Source organism: Schistocerca gregaria, chromosome 8 (genome assembly GCF_023897955.1).
Source record: "Schistocerca gregaria isolate iqSchGreg1 chromosome 8, iqSchGreg1.2, whole genome shotgun sequence".
Taxonomy (NCBI): Eukaryota; Metazoa; Arthropoda; class Insecta; order Orthoptera; family Acrididae; genus Schistocerca; species Schistocerca gregaria.
Window position 1 is genome coordinate 497,542,070 of NC_064927.1, and position 21,658 is coordinate 497,563,727.

The 21,658-nt window shown below is 43.0% G+C and overlaps 1 protein-coding gene across 1 annotated transcript in view; it reads left to right on the top strand.

Annotated features, from left to right (window-relative positions):
• LOC126285343 (T-related protein-like) overlaps positions 1-21,658 on the top strand; it is a 266,059-nt gene that overhangs the window by 231,744 nt on the left and 12,657 nt on the right. The window contains exons 6-7 of the mRNA XM_049984658.1: positions 1,909-2,041; positions 7,376-7,534. Of these exons, the coding sequence (XP_049840615.1) occupies positions 1,909-2,041; positions 7,376-7,534 (292 nt within the window). The remainder of the gene's footprint in view (positions 1-1,908; positions 2,042-7,375; positions 7,535-21,658) is intronic.

A 21,658-nucleotide genomic window follows, 5' to 3' on the forward strand; every position in this document is an offset into this window, starting at 1 on the left:
TAGAGATAACTGCCATTCATTACACCACACATTTATTTTCTGCAAATTCTCATTGATTTCTTCACAACTTTCATGTAATACTACTTTCCTGTAGATGACAGCATCATCGGCAAACAGTCTAATGCCACTGTCAATACCATCTACCAGAATGTTAATGTAAATTGAAAAAAGCAGCAAACCTATTACGCTGCCCTGGGGCACACCTGAAGTTACACTTGTTTCTATCCTTCATATCTAAGGAAATTCAAAGTATGATACTGTAATATTTGTGTGTAAGGAGTGTTAATATATAGTGCTATATTTTTTGTTATCAACAAAGTATGAACCATATTTTTAAGATAACTAAAGAAAATTTGTCTGTAAAAGTTTATAAACTTGCCTGAGAAGTCACAGTTTGCCTTTGCTTTGTGCATATCAACTATGTACGATCAACACTCATCTACATGATTCTAATGGAATAGAGTGTAGTTTCTTGTTATACATAAATACTTGAAACAATATATTGAAAAACTGTTAGATTGAGCATGCAAAAATTATTACCCTATCCTCTTTTCTTCTCCTCTCTTCTACACAGACTTCACAGAAAAAGAAAAACAATGTAGCAGTAAATATTGTATTGATATCATGTCATCAGTATTTTCCAGAGCTCACTGGAATGATGTAACATGAACCATGAACAAAATGGCATCACATCACAGTTATGTACACTAGTGGCAAGGTGCAGAGTGCTGATAGGAGTTTGGATAAAGACATGGCCGCCTTTTCCATGATCTTGTGTGACAACTGCTGCTCCATCTCCATCAGATGGAATATTAAACCAGTAAAAAAGAATTATTCATTGTGCAGACTGACAACAGTTTCAGCAGCAATGTTTTCTCTCTTTATATTTTCTGCGTAATTAGGACAGAGTTTTGCACCATCAGTGCCACATCACTGATGTAGGCTTAAATTTCATGTACAGGTTTTCAACTACAGACTGCATAATTGAAACAACTTTTATGTGTAGTGAACTTCATAATATTTGCTACCTTTTTATTTTATTTCTCATTATAGTAATACCTGATGTTATCAGGAAATGGAGGAAGCAATCTCAAGTATTTTGAAAAAAAATTTTCCTACAAAAACAGAAAAATATCATGGTACAGACATCTCAACATATACTGTAAGTTTACACCACTTCACCTGCATATCTTGGTACATTGTTGTATAAGACACAACTTCAATAAAGTGCTCGGTATACCAACAAGATACAAAAGAGTAATTCTAAACTGTGAGTATTAAAATTGTGCCTGAGTATAAAATTTTTGTAATTCATTGTTACAAAATGTAATGTGTAAAAATAGTAAGATAAAATGTGCAAGTGTGGTAAAAAGACCAAACTTATTTGTGGCCTGTTAAAATCCTTATGGGAGCAGGATCAATTTCAATAAACATTGTTTAGAATCACTCTTTTTTTATTTTGTTAATATAGCCAGCATCTATTGAAGTTTTCTCTTATATGAGAATGTACCAAGACATACAGACAATTCAGTCTAACCTTACTGTATGTGTTGACACAATTTCTTAACCATAATTGCAATTTTCATTTCTGCTTGTTCATCCACCTCTGAGGATAGTTACGTGAACAACCAAATCTAGATATAAAATTTAATTTTGTGATTTGTTTGTGATATAAACAGTTAAAAGATTTTGTAAAAGCTTTTTAAAAAGTTTCTGAAAAAATGGCACCATACTCTGTTATCAGAGACATTGCATAAAACCTTTGGCTTTCAATGTTTTTAAGAGTCTTAGTTCCTTGTTATTCTTTCTTGTTATTAATTGATAACTTGATTTACCACACTCTCGTTAAAATGAAGAGTGATAGACATATTTCTGTACATTGTATTGTATTTTTAATTATTATTTCAGGTAACATCATTAAAAATAAAGTATAATCCCTTTGCTAAAGCATTTCTGGATGCAAAGGAACGACCTGATAACATTTATCAAAGAGAATTCATGCAAGGATATCCTCAAACTCAGCAGACGCAGTACCCTCAATGTAAGTTTTCTTTAATTTATAATGAGTTAATTTTGCGTGTGTGAACTCTATTGCTGACATTAATGTTGACAAATAGAAAAAAAATTAAATATATTTTTAAAAGATAGCTTCCATTTTCTCACAAAGTACAATGAATGAAAGAAATTGTTCATTTCAACTTTTCACATTTTCAACTGAGTTTAGTATATCCATTATTCTACAACACTTCAAAACTAATTTAGAACAATCTATTTACACAGGTATCAGATTCTTTTCAGAATCTTGAAATAAATAGCTTTTACATTTAATAAGGATAACAATAGAGTATGCCTACACAATTTCACCATTTCACAAACATCAATCAGTAGACAAGATGTCACAAAGTTATAAAATGAAATATTAGATATCAGTGCAAAAGCATGAGGTAAGGAAGCAAGTACCCTGATCAAAACAAATAAAAACTGATTCTTATTTGGTGAATGCAAAAACGATGGGGAGGAGAGGGGGGGTGGGGGATGAGGAGGCAGGTTAGTGGGAGAAGCGCACAGGCAAACACACTGTCCTTCCATCTTTGCAGACAGCTGACAATTCTCAAGGTGTATTTTCTGAAAAATTAAAATTGGCAGCAGTAACATCCATTTAGAAAAAATGGAGATGAGTAAATAGTGCCCAATTAAGGGCCCTTCTCATGAATGAAAATCTTTCTCGAATATTTAATAACAGAAACATCCTTAAATATAAGTGAATCATGAACCCCATTATTTAGTTAGTCTTGTGTTCCATGGATCATTTTGCATGATAAACTTAAATTATGTGAAATGATTCATTTTAAATTCGCACCACAAATTAATTTGTAAACATGACTCCATGCTGAACAACTTTAAACTTCTTTTATTTCATTTCATTTTTTTTTTAATCTGCAGTAAGAGTACACTGCTGTGCTGTAGTTTTCAGAAACAAAGAACAAAAAAGTATAGGTTTGGCAGTAAGAAAGTCCATCTCATTTTATTTTTGACAACTAATGCTCAAGTGTAATCCATATAACCACAGGGGGAAAAATTTGAATTAGCAAACTCTTAAGTTCGAGTGTAAAGTACTATTATAAGGTATCCTTTCTTACTCTTATTCCTTCATTATCCCAAATAATCAATAGTTGACTATGCATTGAATAGATATGTACCCAGTGCAACAGGTCACAGTGGAAGGGCCTCCATGGTATCAAGTCACTCTAAAGAAACTTCCAAACAAACAGAGGTTACTGAATAATAGATGTAAAACAAAGCATAGGGTTATAATAGAGGGAAACATTCCACGTGGGAAAAATATATCTATAAACAAAGTTGATGTGACTTACCAAACAAAAGCGCTGGCAGGTCGATAGATACACAAACAAACACAAAATTCAAGCTTTCACAACCAACGGTTGCTTCTTCAGGAAAGAGGGAAGGAGAGGGAAAGACGAAAGGATGTGGGTTTTAAGGGAGAGGGTAAGGAGTCATTCCAATCCTGGGAGCAGAAAGACTTACCTTAAGGGGGAAAAAGGACAGGTATACACTCGCACACACACACACACATATCCATCCGCACATACACAGACACAAGCAGACATTTGTAAAGGCAAAGAGTTTGGGCAGAGATGTCAGTCGAGGTGGAAGTACACAGGCAAAGATGTTGTTGAAAGACAGGTGAGGTATGAGTGGCGGCAACTTGAAATTAGCGGAGGTTGAGGCCTGGCGGCTAATGAGAAGAGAGGATATACTGAAGGGCAAGTTCCCATCTCCGAAGTTCCTGTCAGAACTTCCGTTTGTTCGTAGTATTCTCCATTAAAAAGAAAATACGTGGAAGTCAAGACATGCCTAAAAAGTTCAGTGGTATTTTCGTCAAACCTCTGACCAATCAACTCTAGCGACTCTTGCAGGGGTACCCTCGTAAACAAGGAAATGACGTTACCCCAAGGTCCGGTACCGCCTAGACTATATGGACTCCCGAAGGTTCACAAAGAGGAGGTACCATTATGCCCCATTGTCAGCAACATCAGGGCACCTACATATTTGTTGGCCAAATACCTGACGGGAACATTAAGTCCTTATGTGGGTAAATGCCCTCATGACATCCATAATTCCGTGGATTTTGTTAAACGCCTTGATAGCTTCAGGTTGGATGAGTCAGATATCATGGTGAGTTTTGACGTCATTTCCTTGTTTACGAGGGTACCCCTGCGAGAGTCGCTAGAGTTGATTGGTCAGAAGTTTGACGAGAATACCACTGAACTTTTTAGGCATGTCTTGACTTCCACGTATTTTCTTTTTAATGGAGAATACTACGAACAAACGGAGGGAGTCGCCATGGGTAGCCCACTCTCACCGGTGGTAGCAAATTTGTACATGGAGAACTTCGAGGAGGAAGCCCTGTCGTCATCCGAATGGAAACCTACTTGCTTTTTCCGTTACGTGGACGACACGTTCGTCATCTGGCCACATGGTATGGATAAACTCCTTGACTTCCTTACACATCTAAACTCCATACACCCCAACATCAAATTCACTATGGAGACTGAAACGGAGGGTAAATTACCTTTCCTTGACGTCTTGGTCAGGAGAAGGGCTGACGGCACCCTAGGTCATGGGGTATATCGAAAGACAACACACACTGATCTGTATTTGCACGCACAGCTGCTACCACCCTTCACAGAGGAATGGGGTACTTAAAACTCTAGTACATAGGGCGCGCACTATCTCTGACACAGAGAGTCTACCCCAGGAATTGGAACATCTGAGAACTGTGTTTCGAAAAAATGGGTACTCAGAGTGGCAGATCCAACGTGCTCTCCGCCCAACCACTGCAGCACAACCTGTTGAGATGGATGAAGTCACGAGGGAGGAGGTAGGCACTGCATTTATTCCATACACAGGCGCACTCTCGGGGAAAATCGCCCGCATTCTGAAGAAACACTGGGTCGAAACTGTGTTTTGTCCTCCGAATAAAATGCGTGCACTGGTGGGGAGCGCCAAAGATGACCTCGGTTTGAGGAAGGCCGGCGTGTACCAGATTCTGTGTCAATGTGGCAAGTCGTATATTGGTCAGACGATGCGTACCATCGAGGATCGATGCCGTGAACACCAGAGGCACACTCGACTGATGTATCCGAGCAAATCGGTGGTCGCTGAACATTGTTTGTCAGAAAATCACGCTATGGAGTATGACCGCACGAGGATTCTGGTACAGACGTCAAGATACTGGGACAGCGTTGTTAGAGAGGCCATCGAAATTCGCACGAATGACAACCTCATAAACCGTGACTGTGGCTACAATCTTAGCAAGGCTTGGGAACCAGCGATTGGTTTAATCAAGAGTAAATCGAGCAAACGCATAGTTGTGACGACTACGGCGGACAGAGCCATCACACCGACGTCATCTCAGACGCCGTCGCAATCTGTTCCACCGCGCCACCGTGGCGTGGGGTGCGGACGGCGGAGGGAGCGCGCCGCGGGCAGAGGGTATTTAAATCGGCCGCCGCCGCGACCGAACCCAGTTTCCCCTGAGCAGCCATAGCGTACAGATCTCCGTGCCGGCACGTTCACAGGAGCTCAGTCCGTCAGTTCACCTGATTATGGCGACATGTTTGATCGCCGAAATATTGTGTCCGTTGGACACTATAGACCGGCAGTACACCCGTGCATATTTTGATTATCAAATACGCTGGGAGAAACTCAAGAATCACAAGGCTGTTAGTGGTACCATAGCTGTCACTGTTAAAAAACTGGAACAGAAACTGAAGATAGAAAAGCAAAAGCAGGAATGATTAACTCTGTTCTCAAACGTTCCTTTACAAAGGAAAACTCAGAAGCACTGTTCCAATTTAATTCTTGTACCACTGAGAAGATGAGTTAAATAGGTATCATTGTTAGCAGCATTGAGAAACAGATGAAATTATTAAAGCACCAGGGCCTGGTGGAATCCCTATCAGGTTCAGTACTGAATTTGTGGCCATGTTATCCTCTCTTTTAACCATAATCTATCATAAGTCCCTCAAACAAAAGACCTTATCCAGTAGGTGGAAAAAAGCATAGATCTCGCCCATCTACAAGAAGGGTAGCAGAAGTGACCCACAAAACTACCATCCAATATCCCTGACATCAGTTTGTTGTAGAATCCTAGAACATATTTTGAGTGTAAATGTAATGAGATATTTTGAACAGAATGACCTCCTCTATGCCAATGAGCATGGATTCCTAAAACATTAATCATGTGAAACAGAACTCGCACTTTTCTCACATTACATACTGAAAGCCTTGCACCAAAGCAGTCAGGTAGATGCAGTATTTCTCAGTTTCCAAAAAGCATTTGGCTCTGTAATGTATCTATGTTTATTATCAAAAGTATAATTGTATGGGGTGTCAAGTGAAATGTGTGACTGGATAAAGGATTTTTTGGTAGGGAGGAAGCAGCAAGATATCTTGGATGGAATATCATTGACAGATGTAGGAGCAACTTTGGATGTGCCCCAGGGAAGTGTATTGGAAACCTTGCTGCTTTTATACATTAATGACCTCATGGACAATATTAATTGTGACCTTGGAATTTTTGCAGATTATTCATTTATCTATGATGAAGTACTGTCTTAGACAAGCTGTACAGGTATTCTGTCAGATCTTAATAAGATTTAAAAGTGGTGCAAATATTGGCAACTTGTTTTAAATATTCAGAAGAGTAAAATTGTGTGCTTCACAAAACAAAACAAAAAGTGCAGTATCTTATGACTATAACATCAATGAGTTGCAGTTGGAATCACTCAACTCATACAAATACCTGGGTGTAACATTTTGTAGAGATATTAAATGTAATGTAATCAGTCTACAAAGAAGATTGTTTGCAAATCACTCGTGTGGCTCATACTAGAATATTGCCCAAGTGTTTGGGATCAATACCAAATAGGATTAACAAACGATATTGAACATATATAGAGAAGGGCAACAAAAATGATCACAGGTATGTTTAATCCATGGGAGATTGTTCAGACTCTTGAAGACAGAAGTAAACTTTCCCGAGAAAGCCTAATTAGAAAGTCTCAAGAAGCTACTTTAATAAATGATGACTCTAGGAATATACTACAACCCCCTACATGATGCTCCCATAGGAACCACGAGGACAAAATGCAATTAATTACAGCATCCAAGGAGGCTTTTAACTGATGACCCACCTTACACTCCATACATGAATAGAATGAGAAGAAACCCTAATAACTGGTACAATGGGACGTACCCTCTGCCATGTACTTACAGTAGTTTCCAGAGTGTAGATGTAGAAGTGGATGCGCACTTGAAATTTAAACAGTTTCCTCTTTTGGTATTGCAGACAGTTCCTGGTTGTTGCCGCAGCCAGTTTATTCTCCACTATCATCCCCATGTGACAGGCATCATGCGACATTGCGGAACCCGCGAACTTCTCCGTATCCTACAGTACAGCAACATCGCACCAACAAGCCCCTGTCATCCACACCTCCTCCCCCACATGGTGAGTATGCCTCTGAAGTAAACTGCCAAATGAAATCTCAACATATTACAAATCCTGAAACCTTATTATGGAAAATATTTTGATTTGGACCAAAAAACAAACATGTTACAATGAAACAATGGAAACTCCAGGAGGATGGACTAATGACTTATTATGAAAAGGATAGTCGCTACTCACCATACAATGGAGATGCTAAGTCACAGATAGACACAACAAAAAGAGTGTTGAGCAAATACGCTTTGGGCCAAAAAGGCCTTCATCACAATTACACAACATGCACATACACATAAATTCATGCAAATGCAACTCACGCACACATGATCATGGCCTCAGCAGTCAATGACTGTGGTAAGACGTGTGAGTTGTGTTTGCATGTATGTGTTTGGGCATTTTGTCTAATTTCAATGAAGGCCTTTTTGGCCAAAAGCTTACTTATTTTGGCAGTCTTTTCATTGTGGTGATCTGCAGCTCAGCATCTCTACTATATGGTTTGTAGGAACTATTCTTTCATAACATGTTATTATGAAACACACATATGTGAGGTGTGATGTGGGGAATTGTTATATCAAAGATAAAATTACATTTATGCCACAGTGACTGACACAGGGAAAATATGTGTACATATAAATACAAGTTCAGCAACAAGATATAAAAAATTAAAATCACAAAGACATTTACAACATAATATATGGTTAAAAGTGGAAAGGCAGATAAATCCGTGACAAAATCTTAATTATGGTGGTAAAGGTCATAGCAGAGCTGTCAAGAATCACATTCTTTACTTGGCTCAGACTAGAACAAAGTAAAGAACTTGTATGAAATGTATTCTAATGTGATAATGATCCACCAGAGCTGCTTCTTTATATTTTATTTACCACTATCAGTTCTGAGTGGTAGCTTGTTCTCTAGCAGTACATAATAAGGTCTTAAACATTATTTTTCAAATATGACCTCCTGTTGTTTTGCCACATTTGTGCATAGTTGTTACAATACTGATAATGTGTAAATGTGATTCTGGGCATAATTCCTGACAGACTTAAATATAGATAGAACACTGACTCATATACTGAGCAGAATTATTCAACTTTCTCTCAATGTAACTTTCATAAAGGCTTTTCCACAGAGAAAACAATAATACAAGATCTCACAAATGAAATGCTAGCAGAACTAAATAAGAAAAAAGTTATCATGGTGGTGGCACGCCTTTGTGTGTGAATCACGAAATTATACTTTGCAAACTAAAATGTTGATGCACTTATAGTGTCCCTCTTGTTTGAATGGAGTCTTACATTTGGCAGAGAAAGCAAAGGGTGTCATTAGCAGACTGTGTCACTGGCTTGGAACTAGCTTCCGAATGGATGAATATAACATGTTTGTGAAGTGCCACAAGGTTAAATACTTGGCCCGCTCATTTCCAGCATGCATTAATGATCTTTCAGTGACTTTAAAAGGTGTTTTTGAAAAACTGTTTTCTGATGACACAATCATATAATCAAGGGTCTAAACTCATCTTTAACAGACACAGCCCTGGTAACAGCTGAACAAGCTTCCAACTGTTTCACAGCTAACGACTAAACTGTTAAAATCACAAAGACTCACATTATCAAATTTCAAACCAGCAATAGTGACCAATAGTACCACAGAATAAAAGTCCTTGGGGTTCACCTGGATAACAACTCAAAATTGAGTCAACACATAGATAAACTAATCAAGAAACTCAGTTCAGTATTTTATATCCTTGTAACCATCTCTTATTGTGCAGACCTATAGGCAAGAGCATTGCCCTGCTGTATGTATTGTCCCCCCATGTTGTCTTCTGGAATTGTCTTCTGAGTCAGTACTGAAAAATAAATTATGTATTCAGCAGAAGCAAGAAGTAAGAATGATATGAAAAACAGGTATCAGTATCTCTTGCAGAGGACTTTGAAGGATCTTGGAATTCTTACACTCATTTCCCAAGACATATATACCATAATAGTTTTTGTTTCCAATAACAAAACTCAGTTTCAGTTGTACTGCGAGTAATGCAGTCACAATATATGAAACAGACATAATTCTGATGTAAACTTTGCCTCCTTCCCGAGTGTTCAGAATGAAGAAGTGCACTCTGGCAGGGAGATATTCCACAACTCTCATCCTACACAAAGAAAGAAATTGGGAACAACTCAACAAAAAATTAAAAATGTACCTCATTAGACACTGTTTCTGAAAATTATTTGAGTCTGTGGAATGAAACATTCTTTAGCTAATGGGCAAGCAGCAGTATTTGTTAAAAAGCTGTTTGACAGTTATTAATGTACCGTAAACAGAACTCGGCATTTGGACATGTAAAAAACAGGAGAAATGCCAGTAGGACTCTTACTCTGAGGATTCAGTTCAAACTTTATTATTATTATTATTATTATTATTATTATTATTATTAGTAGTAGTAGTAGTAGTAGTAGTAGTAGTAGTGGTAGTATTATCATTAATTCCTCCACAAGGTGAGCATTAAAGCACAATCAATTCTCATGGTATTTTTTCTGTCTCTTTCTTTTTTATTCCCAAAAATATCTCATATATTCACCGTGTTCCTTCTTCCTCTCTTCTGTTCACTTCTTTCCTGTTTTCTTCTTTTCGGGTGTTAATGAAACTTCTGTTCTCTGATTTTGTGTATGTGTTTCTCCCTGTCTGTCATTTCTTGTTGAAGATGCTCAGTTTCATGAGGTCTTCCACAATTTCCTTTATCCAGTTGGTTTTCAGTGTATTAGTTGTCACTATACTAAAAATCTTCTTGGTCAGTCTGTTTTCATTCATCATATGTATATATCTGAAGAACTTTGCCCTTTTTTTCCTGATGTTGTTTGTAATTGTCTGTCTGTTTGTAAAGTTTTTTATCAGTCTCTGTATACAGATCTCCTCTCTCTAAGCTTGCCCATAGATCATGTTCAGTATTTTCCTCTCTTTTTTTCCGTCTCCTTCATTTTCGTTCTTCCCTTGATTACTGTTGTTTTTGGGGTATACAAGGCCTCTGGTAAGACTACTCTACTATAGTGACTTAATTTGGTATTGAAGGAAACACTTCTTTTGTTGTAATGGTTCCATGTAAAACTGTATGATTTTTGTAGTTTGGTGAGCGTTTCTTCATTGGATGTTGAGTGCAGCCTTGTTTTCTGTGTAATCTCTCCCAGGCATATGAAACTTCCGACTTGTGTTATCTTTCCATACTTCATTACCAGTGGGTGTCTGTCTGTAGGATTTTGTCTTCATGCACAGCATTTTTTCATATGAGATTTGTAGTCCTGTTTTGGCTCAGGTTTCGTGTTGACTCTAGAGCATCTTTGGCTTCTTTTCTGTTATTTGTTATGACAGCTATATCATTACAGCAAAATTCAGACATTTTATGTTGATGGTTGGTTGGTTTGGGGGATTAAAGGAACCAGACTGCTATGGTCATCGGTCCCTTTTTCCAAAAAAAACTAAAACCACCCAAAGAGAAGAAAAACGAACAACAGGAAAGACGGCAGATGACACAGGACAAGAGATACTCAGACAAAGAACAGACAAAACAAAGTAAAACTACACAGAGTGTGGCGGTGGTTGGCCGACCATGGGGATAAAAAAGGAAAAGCCAACCACCAAGAACACATTAAAAACTCAGTTTAAAATCGTAGGCCAAAGGCCAGAATCAACAAAAAACAATAAAATAAAACAGATACACTCAGATTAAATGATAAAAATCCCCTGCCCGAAGAAAACGTAAAACTAAGTCAGCCATAGCAGAGTCATCTGTTAAAAGTGCAGAGCGCACAGTCCAATAAAATGTGGACCACTGTCAAAACGGAGCCACAGCGACATAAAGGTGGGTCCTCATGTCGCAATAGGTGGCTGTGCATCAGCCATGTGTGCCCAATGCACAGCTGGCAGAGGACAACAGACTCCTTGCGAGAGGCCCGCAAGGAGGAGCGCCACACACCGGTAGCCTCCTTGATGGCCCAAAGTTTGTTCCGTGAAGGCAGGGCGCGCCATTCAGTGTCCCAATGGTCCAGAATTTTGCTGCGTAGGAACGCTCGCAAATCTGCCTCCGGGAGGCCAATGTCCAGAGATGATGTACTGGTGGCCTCTTTCGCCAGGAGGTCAACATTCTCATTGCCGGGGATCCCAGGATGGCCTGGGGTCCACACGAAGACCACAGAGCAGCCGCAATGTGCAAGAGTATGCAGGGACTCCTGGATAGCCATCACCAGACGAGAACGAGGGAAACACTGGTCGAGAGCTTGTAAACCGCTCAGGGAATCGCTACAGATAACGAAGGAGTCACCTGAGCAGGAGCGGATATACTCTAGGGCAGAAAGATGGCGACCAGCTCAGCAGTGTAAACACTGCAGCCAGCCGGCAACGAACGTTCTTCAGAATGGTCCCCTAGAGTTAGGGCATAACCAACACGACCAGCAACCATCAAACCGTCAGTGTATACAACGCCAGAGCCATGATACGTGGCCAGGATGGAATAAAAGTGGCAGCGGAAGGCCTCTGGAGGGACTGTCCTTCGGGTCCTGTGCCAAGTCGAGCCGAAGGCAAGGGCGAGGAACACACCATGGGGGTGTACGCAATGTGGCCCGGAAAGGAGGTGGAACAGTGGGAACCCTAAGCCCAGAAAGAAGCTCTTTGACTCGGACCGCGATCGTACAACCTGACCGAGGCCGACGTTCTGGCAGATGGACGACCGATTGCGGGAACAGGAGACGATAGTTGGGATGCCGAGGCGAGCTAAAGACGTGGGCAGCATAAGCGGCCAGCAAACGTTGGCGACGTAACAGCAGGGGAGGGACACTTGCCTCCACAAGTATGCTGTCCACAGGGCTGGTTCGGAAGGCACCAATGGCAAGGCGTATCCCGTTGTGGAGGATTGGATCCAGCATCCGTAACGAAGATGGGGATGCTGAGCCATAAGCCAGACTCCCGTAGTCCAGACGGGATTGGATTAACACCTGGTAAAGCCGTAGGAGAGTAGATCGGTCGGCGCCCCACCTGATGTGGCTGAGGCATCGCAGAGCATTTAGATGCCGCCAACACGCCTGTTTAAGCTGCCGAATATGAGGCAGCCAAGTCAATCGGGCATCAAAAACCACCCCCAAAAACCTATGTGACTCCACCACTGTAAGAAGCTCGCCGTCGAGATAAAGCCGCAGCTCCGGGTGAACAGTGCGTCGTGCATAACGCAGGTCTTGGCGGCCGAGAACTGAAAACCATGTGCTACAGCCCAAAACTGTGCCTTGCGGATTGCGCCCTGCAGCTGACGTTCAGCAGCTGCAATGCCAATAGAGCTGTAGTAAAGGCAGAAGTCGTCAGCATACAGGGAAGCGGAGACAGAATTTCCCACTGCCACAGCGAGCCTGTTAATGGCTATTAAAAACAGACAGACACTTACAACAGAAACCTGTGGCACACCGTTCTCCTGGACTTGGGAGGAACTATATGAGGACGCGACGTGCACGCGGAAGGTACGATACAACAGAAAATTGCGGATATAGATCAGCAGAGGGCCCCGAAGACCCCATCCATGAAGCGTAGAAAGGATATGAAGACGCCATGTCGTATCATACACCTTCCGCATATCGAAAAAGACAGCGACCAGATGCTGACAGCGGGCAAAGGCAGTATGGATGGCTGACTCCAGGCTCACCAGATAGTCGGCAGCAGAGCGGCCTTTACGGAACCCACCCTGAGACGGTGCCAGAAGGCCCCGAGACTCTAGTACCCAATTCAAGCGCCGGCTCACCATCCATTCAAGCAACTTGCAAAGAACGTTGGTGAGGCTAATGGGACGGTAGCTGTCCGCCTCTAAAGGGTTCTTCCCCGGTTTCAGAATGGGGACAACAAGACTTTCCCGCAATTGCGACGGAAACTCACCCTCGACCCAAATACGGTTGTATAGGTCGATGAGGCGTCGCTGGCAGTCCACTGAAAGGTGTTTCAGCATCTGAGAGTGGATGCTATCTGGCCCAGGAGCGGTATCAGGACAAGCGGCGAGGGCACTGCGAAATTCCCACTCGCTGAATGGAACATTGTACAATTCAGGATGGTGCGTGCGAAAAGAAAGACTCCGACGTTCCATTCGCTCTTTAATGGAGTGGAAGCGCAAGGGGTAGTTGGCAGAAGCGGAATTCAGGGCAAAGTGCTCTGCCAAGCGGTTTGCAATGACGTCGGAGTCAGTACAAACTGCTCCATTCAGTGAGAGCGCAGGGACGCTGACAGGGTTCCGATAGCCATAGAGGCGTCGAATCTTGGCCCAGACCTGCGATGGAGTGACATGGAGGCCAATGTTGGACACATACCGCTGCCAGCACTCCTGCTTGCGTTGGCGGATAATGCGGCGGGCTTGCGCACGCAGCCGTTTGAAGGAGATAAGGTGGTCGATTGAGGGATGTCGCTTGTGACGCTGCAGCGCCCGCCGGCGAGCTTTAATCGCTTCAGCGATCTCAGGCGACCACCAAGGCACAGTCCGCCGCCGAGGGGACCCAGAAGAACGGGGAATGGCAGATTCGGCAGCAGTAACGATGCCGGTGGTGACCGATTGAACCACTGCATCAATGGCATCGTTAGAGAGAGGCTCAATAGCGGCAGTGGAGGAGAACAAGTCCCAGTCAGCCTTATTCAGAGTCCATCTGCTAGGGCGCCCAGAAGACTGACGCTGTGGCAGTGACAGAAAGATCGTAAAGTGGTCACTACCACACAGGTCGTCATGCACTCCCCATTGGACAGACGGTAAGAGGCTAGGGCTACAGATCGAAAGGTCAATGGCGGAGTATGTGCCATGCGCCACACTGAAGTGTGTGAAGGCACCATCATTTAATATCGAGAGATCGAGCTGCGCCAATAAATGCTCAACAATGGCGCCTCGACCTGTTGCCACTGACCCACCCCACAGATGGTTATGGGCGTTAAAGTCGCCCAGTAACAGGAAAGGTGGAGGCAATTGAGCTATCAGAGCAGCCAGGACATGCTGCACGACATCACCATCCGGTGGAAGGTAAAGACTGCAGACGGTAACAGCCTGTGGCGTCCACACCCGAACAGCGACAGCCTCTAAAGGTGTGTGGAGAGGTACAGACTCGCTGTGAAGAGAGTTCAGGACATAGATGCAGACGCCACCAGACACCCTTTCATAAGCTGCCCGGTTCTTATAATAACCCCGATAGCCACAGATTATGTGGGTTCGCATTGCCGGAAACCAAGTTTCCTGCAGAGCAATGCAGAGGAAAGGGTGAAGGCTGATAAGTTGGCGGAGCTCAGCTAGATGGTGGGAGAAACCGCTGCAGTTCCACTGGAGGATGGTGTTGTCCATGGCTGAGAAAGGCGTGACGGGACTGGGAAGGCAGATTACGACGCTGGGTCACCTGCTGCCTCCGATTGAGCACCTGTGATAGTGCTTTCCATGGCGTCTGAGGGACCGGCGAGATCGAGGTCCTCAGCGGACGCCAGAATCTCCACCGCATCCTCAGACGCAGAGCTTGTAGGAAGCGGTGGGATGGGTGCCTTGGGAAATTTCTTCTTCTTCTGTTTCTCGCGCTGTGCCTTCTGTGGTTCAGGCTGGGAGGGCTTCACCGAGTCAGTCTCAGGGACAGACAACGACCGTGGGGCCCTACGACCAAGGGCCGGTGGTTGTTTGAGCCACTTGCAGCTGTCTGCTTTTCTACCGGTCGGAACATGCGAAGGGAGGTCCCCAAGGGACCCCTTCCTGGCGAGAGGAGCGGAAGAAGTTTTACACTTCTCCAGATGGGAAGGGGGAACTGATGTCCCCGATGGTAGGTGGGGGTGTTGCTCCTGAAGTAGATGGAGCAGGAGCAACCGGAAATTTAGTGCCCCCCTCCATCAAGGGGGCAGGTGTGGGCCTTCGACTCTGAGAGCTGACTGGAGCTGATGGAACTGTAGCAGGAGTGACAGTTGCAGCATAAGAAGATGTCATATACACTGGATGAAGCCGATCATATTTCTGCTTCGCCTCAGTGTACGTCAGTCGGTCGAGGGTCTTGATTTCCATGATTTTCCGCTCCTTCTGCAGAATTGGACAGTCCGGCGAGCAAGGCGGATGGTGTTCTCCATAGTTCAGACAGATGGGAGGCGGGGCACAGGGATTATCAGGATGGGATGGTCGACCACAATCGCGACATACAAGGCCGAACTTCCAATACTTGAAGCACCGCATCGGGGGAGGGATATATGGCTTTACATCACAACGGTACACCATCACCTTGACCTTCTCAGGTAATGTGTCACCCTCAAAGGCCAAGATGAAGGCTCCGGTGGCAACCTGATGTTCCCTCGGATCCCGGTGGACGCACCGTATGAAATTGACACCTCGTCGCTCCAAGTAGGCGCGCAGCTCGTCATCGGACTGTAAAAGGAGATCCCTGTGGAAGATAATGCCCTGGACCATATTCAAACTTTGATGGGGCGTGATAGTAACGGAGACATCCCCCAGCTTATTACAGGCGAGCAAGGCTCGTGACTGGGCAGAGGATGCCGTTTTTATCAACACCGATCCAGACCACATTTTGGACAAGCCCTCCACCTCCCCAAACTTGTCCTCTAAATGCTCTACAAAGAACTGAGGCTTCACGGACATAAAGGATTCCCCATCAGCTCTGGTACAGACAAGATACCTGGGCGAATACGTCTCACTTTCAGTCAATGCCTTTCGTTCCTCCCACGGTGTAGCCAGGGAGGGGAACGATTTGGGATCATAAACATTACCCTTAAAATGGGCCCTCGAACGCTTAGAGGCTGCTGGTGGCTGGCCACCAGCAAGAGAAGATGTGCCACGCTTCACTGCGTGTCATCCACCCTGATGCCACCTACTCCGACCAAGGGCCCTCCCCACGGGTGCCACTGAGCCACAGCAAAGGCCACCTGGCAGGATGGCCATTGCCGGGAGTCCTGATGCCCCAGGAAGATGGGCATCTACTCCTTAGCATATGTTTTGTTGTTGTTGTTGTCTTCAGTCCTGAGACTGGTTTGATGCAGCTCTCCATGCTACTCTATCCTGTGCAAGCTGCTTCATCTCCCAGTACCTACTGCAACCTACATCCTTCTGAATCTGCTTAGTGTACTCATCTCTCGGTCTCCCTCTACGATTTTTACCCTCCACGCTGCCCTCCAATGCTAAATTTGTGATCCCTTGATGCCTCAAAACATGTCCTACCAACCGATCCCTTCTTCTAGTCAAGTTGTGCCACAAACTTCTCTTCTCCCCAATCCTATTCAATACCTCCTCATTAGTTACGCGATCTATCCACCTTATCTTCAGTATTCTTCTGTAGCACCACATTTCGATAGCTTCTATTCTCTTCTTGTCCAAACTAGTTATCGTCCATGTTTCACTTCCATACATGGCTACACTCCAAACAAATACTTTCAGAAACGACTTCCTGACACTTAAATCTATATTCGATGTTAACAAATTTCTCTTCTTCAGAAACGCTTTCCTTGCCATTGCCAGTCTACATTTTATATCCTCTCTACTTCGACCATCATCAGTTATTTTACTTCCTAAATAGCAAAACTCCTTTACTACTTTAAGTGTCTCATTTCCTAATCTAATTCCCTCAGCATCACCCGATTTAATTTGACTACATTCCATTATCCTCGTTTTGCTTTTGTTAATGTTCATCTTATATCCTCCTTTCAAGACACTGTCCATTCCGTTTAACTGCTCTTCCAAGTCCTTTGCCGTCTCTGACAGAATTACAATGTCATCGGCGAACCTCAAAGTTTTTATTTCTTCTCCATGGACTTTAATACCTACTCCGAATTTTTCTTTTGTTTCCTTCATTGCTTGCTCAATATACAGATTGAATAACATCGGGGAAAGGCTACAACCCTGTCTCACTCCCTTCGCAACCACCGCTTCCCTTTCATGCCCCTCGACTCTTATTACTGCCATCTGGTTTCTGTACAAATTATAAATAGCCTTTCGCTCCCTGTATTTTACCCCTGCCACCTTTAGAATTTGAAAAAGAGTATTCCAGTCAACATTGTCAAAAGCTTTCTCTAAGTCTACAAATGCTAGAAACGTAGGTTTGCCTTTTCTTAATCTTTCTTCTAAGATAAGTCGTAAGGTCAGTATTGCCTCACGTGTTCCAACATTTCGACGGAATCCAAACTGATCCTCCCCGAGGTCTGCATCTACCAGTTTTTCCATTCGTCTGTAAAGAATTCGTGTTAGTATTTTGCAGCCGTGGCTTATTAAACTGATAGTTCGGTAATTTTCACATCTGTCAGCACCTGCTTTCTTTGGGATTGGAATTATTATATTCTTCTTGAAGTCTGAGGGTATTTCGCCTGTCTCATACATCTTGCTGACCAGCTGGTAGAGTTTTGTCATGACTGGCTCTCCCAAGGCCGTCAGTAGTTCTAATGGAATGTTGTCTACTCCGGGGGCCTTGTTTCGACTCAGGTCTTTCAGTGCTCTGTCAAACTCTTCACGCAGTATCGTATCTCCCATTTCGTCTTCATCTACATCCTCTTCTATTTCCATAATACTGTCCTCAAGTACATCGCCCTTGTATAAGCCTTCTATATACTCCTTTCACCTTTCTGCCTTCCCTTCTTTTCTTAGAACTGGGCTGCCATCTGAGCTCTTGATATTCATACACGTGGTTCTCTTCTCTCCAAAGGTCTCTTTAATTTTCCTGTAGGCAGTATCTATCTTACCCCTAGTGAGATAAGCTTCTACATCCTTACATTTGTCCTCTAGCCATCCCTGTTTAGCCATTTTGCACTTCCTGTCGATCTCATTTTTGAGACGTTTGTATTCCTTTTTGCCTGCTTCATTTACTGCATTTTTATATTTTTTCCTTTCATCAATTAAATTCAATATTTCTTCTGTTACCCAAGGATTTCTAGCAGCCCTCGTCTTTGTACCTACTTGATCCTCTGCTGCCTTCACTATTGCATCCCTCAGAGCTACCCATTCTTCTTCTACTGTATTTCTTTCCCCTATTCCTGTCAATTGTTCCCTTATGCTCTCTCTGAAACTCTGTACAACCTCTGGTTCTTTCAGTTTATCCAGGTCCCATCTCCTTAATTTCTCACATTTTTGCAGTTTCTTCAGTTTTAATCTACAGGTCATAACCAATAGATTGTGGTCAGAGTCCACATCTGCCCCTGGAAATGTCTTACAACTTAAAACCTGGTTCCTAAATCTCTGTCTTACCATTATATAATCTATCTGATACCTTTTAGTATCTCCAGGGTTCTTCCACGTATACAACCTTCTTTCATGATTCTTAAACCAAGTGTTAGCTATGATTAAGTTGTGCTCTGTGCGAAATTCTACTAGGCGGCTTCCTCTTTCATTTCTTAGCCCCAATCCATATTCACCTACTATGTTTCCTTCTCTCCCTTTTCCTACACTCGAATTCCAGTCACCCATTACTATTAAATTTTTGGCTCCCTTCACTATCTGAATAATTTCTTTTATTTCATCGTACATTTCTTCAATTTCTTCATCATCTGCAGAGCTAGTTGGCATATAAACTTGTACTACTGTAGTAGGTGTGGGCTTCGTATCTATCTTGGCCACAATAATGCGTTCACTATGCTGTTTGTAGTAGCTTACCCGCATTCCTATTTTCCTATTCATTATTAAACCTACTCCTGCATTACCCCTATTTGATTTTGTGTTTATAACCCTGTAGTCACCTGACCAGAAGTCTTGTTCCTCCTGCCACCGAACCTCACTAATTCCCACTATATCTAACTTTAACCTATCCATTTCCCTTTTTAAATTTTCTAACCTACCTGCCCGATTAAGGGATCTGACATTCCACGCTCCGATCCGTAGAATGCCAGTTTTCTTTCTCCTGATAACGACATCCTCCTGAGTAGTCCCCGCCCGGAGATTCGAATGGGGGACTATTTTACCTCCGGAATATTTTACCCAAGAGGATGCCATCATCATTTAATCATACAGTAAAGCTGCATGTCCTCGGGAAAAATTACGGCTGTAGTTTCCCCTTGCTTTCAGCCGTTCGCAGTACCAGCACAGCAAGGCCGTTTTGGTTAATGTTGCAAGGCCAGATCAGTCAATCATCCAGACTGTTGCCCCTGCAACTACTGAAAAGGCTGCTGCCCCTCTTCAGGAACCACACGTTTGTCTGGCCTCTCAACAGATACCCCTCCGTTGTGGTTGCACCTACGGTACGGCCATCTGTATCGCTGAGGCACGCAAGCCTCCCCACCAACGGCAAGGTCCATGGTTCATGGGGGGAGGCATATGTGGGGAGTTAATGGCGCAGGCATCAGTAGAGCGATTCCTGTGTTGTCAGGGGGCTACAACCAACAGGGTACATGGCGGCCCCACCACAACGGACTGGCTACTGTGCTGGATCTTAGGTGCAAAAAAGTATAAGGTCGTCGTCGTCGCAGCTAAAAGCAACACTGCACAGTGCAGCGTGGTAATTGCACCCAGGGATGTATCCTCGCCCAAGAGATGGAAAATGAGCAGGACACCATGGCAACGACGAGAAAGCCGGCTAAAGGTCTCAATGCACGACAGATACAGTGCACCATGTAAGGCGCCCTTCCCCAATCGGCTCGCCATCCGGAAAAATTTTGAAATATGGAGGTCAAACCTGACAGGGGACCATCACATAAGGCCGAAACGTTTGAGACTCCTTTTAGTCGCCTCTTACAGCAGGCAGGAATACCCCGGGCCTATTCTTACCCCTGAACCCGCAGGGGGGTATGTTGATGGTTCTATCCTTCTGTCTCCTCGCCTTTACCCCATTGACTCCTTTATCCCATGTCCCAATTATTTTCTCCATAACAGAGTTAAACAGAATTGGGGACAGGCCATCTCCCTGTCTCACTCCTGTCTGGATTTCGAATGGCTCTGAGGTCTCTCCCATAAACTTCACTTTGGATGTTGTACTTGTTAATGTTTCCTGGATTAGCTTTCTGGTCTTGTTGTCGACCTTCAGTTCTTCCAGTGGGTCAAAGAGTGTTTCTCTGTCGGTGGAGTCATGGGCCTCCTTGGAGTTGACAAATGTTATTGTGGAATTCCTGGACTTTCTTGTTGACAAACTTAATTATGTGTGTAGATGATAATAATAATAATTTCATGTGTGTCACTGGCCTGGTGCAGGTACTTCTACTGGACGCCACTTCAGCAGCTTGTGTGTCCCTAACCTACCCCAGTCATCCAACAGGAGAAATGGTACCGACAGTTTAACATTAAGTCCGCGCCACTTGTCGTTTCTGGTGACTTCTCACGTCACTGAGAGCAGAAGGCTAGTTTAAAATGAAGACAGGAAAAACTGTAGTCAGACTGGGGATCAATCCTATGTAGTTTCCAGGCACAGGCTTTACTGATAGACCACCATCCCCGACATGTACATAAAGATATTTCAATTCTAGGTTCCCACAATTCATTTCGTGAGTATCAAGATATGTGAAATGTATGGCCATACCTTTTGATTTCATTGACTAGAAGATTTTTTTTTTTTTTTTTTTTTTTTTTTTTTTTTTTTTTTTTTTGCACATCTAAGGGACTGTAGACTGCAGTATGTGATATAAATTTGAACTTGATGCCTGTACCTATTCCTGAGGAAAAGGGACAGACAGACAGGTGAAAAACAAATAGCAAAAATATTTTTTATGTAATTTAATTACAAATTAACAATTTTCAGATTTTTTCCTTGCTTCTTGTCAAATTTCATGATTCTATGTTAACAGGAAGTACCATGTAAGATGAGTGAGTTTTCAAGTATCAGGATATGTAACATAAATAGCTGTATCTTTTGACTGTATTGACTTAGAAGCTTAAATTTTTCACACTGCTAAGGGACAGTAGAACTTAGTATGTGACATACATCAACCTACTTCAGAGAAAAAGGGGTGCTGACTGACAGACAGACAGATAGGTGGACAAGAACATGATCTTATAGCGGTCCCTTTTTTACTGATTGAGTTATGGAACCCTAAAAAATACATTTCTTTGAAAAATTCCATTGTAATCATTTATACACTAAAGTGACAAAACTCGAGGAATAGCTCCTAACATCATGTCAGACCTCCTTTTTCTCAGCACAGTGCAGCGGTTCAGTTAACGTGGATTCAACAGCTCACTGGAACTTCCCT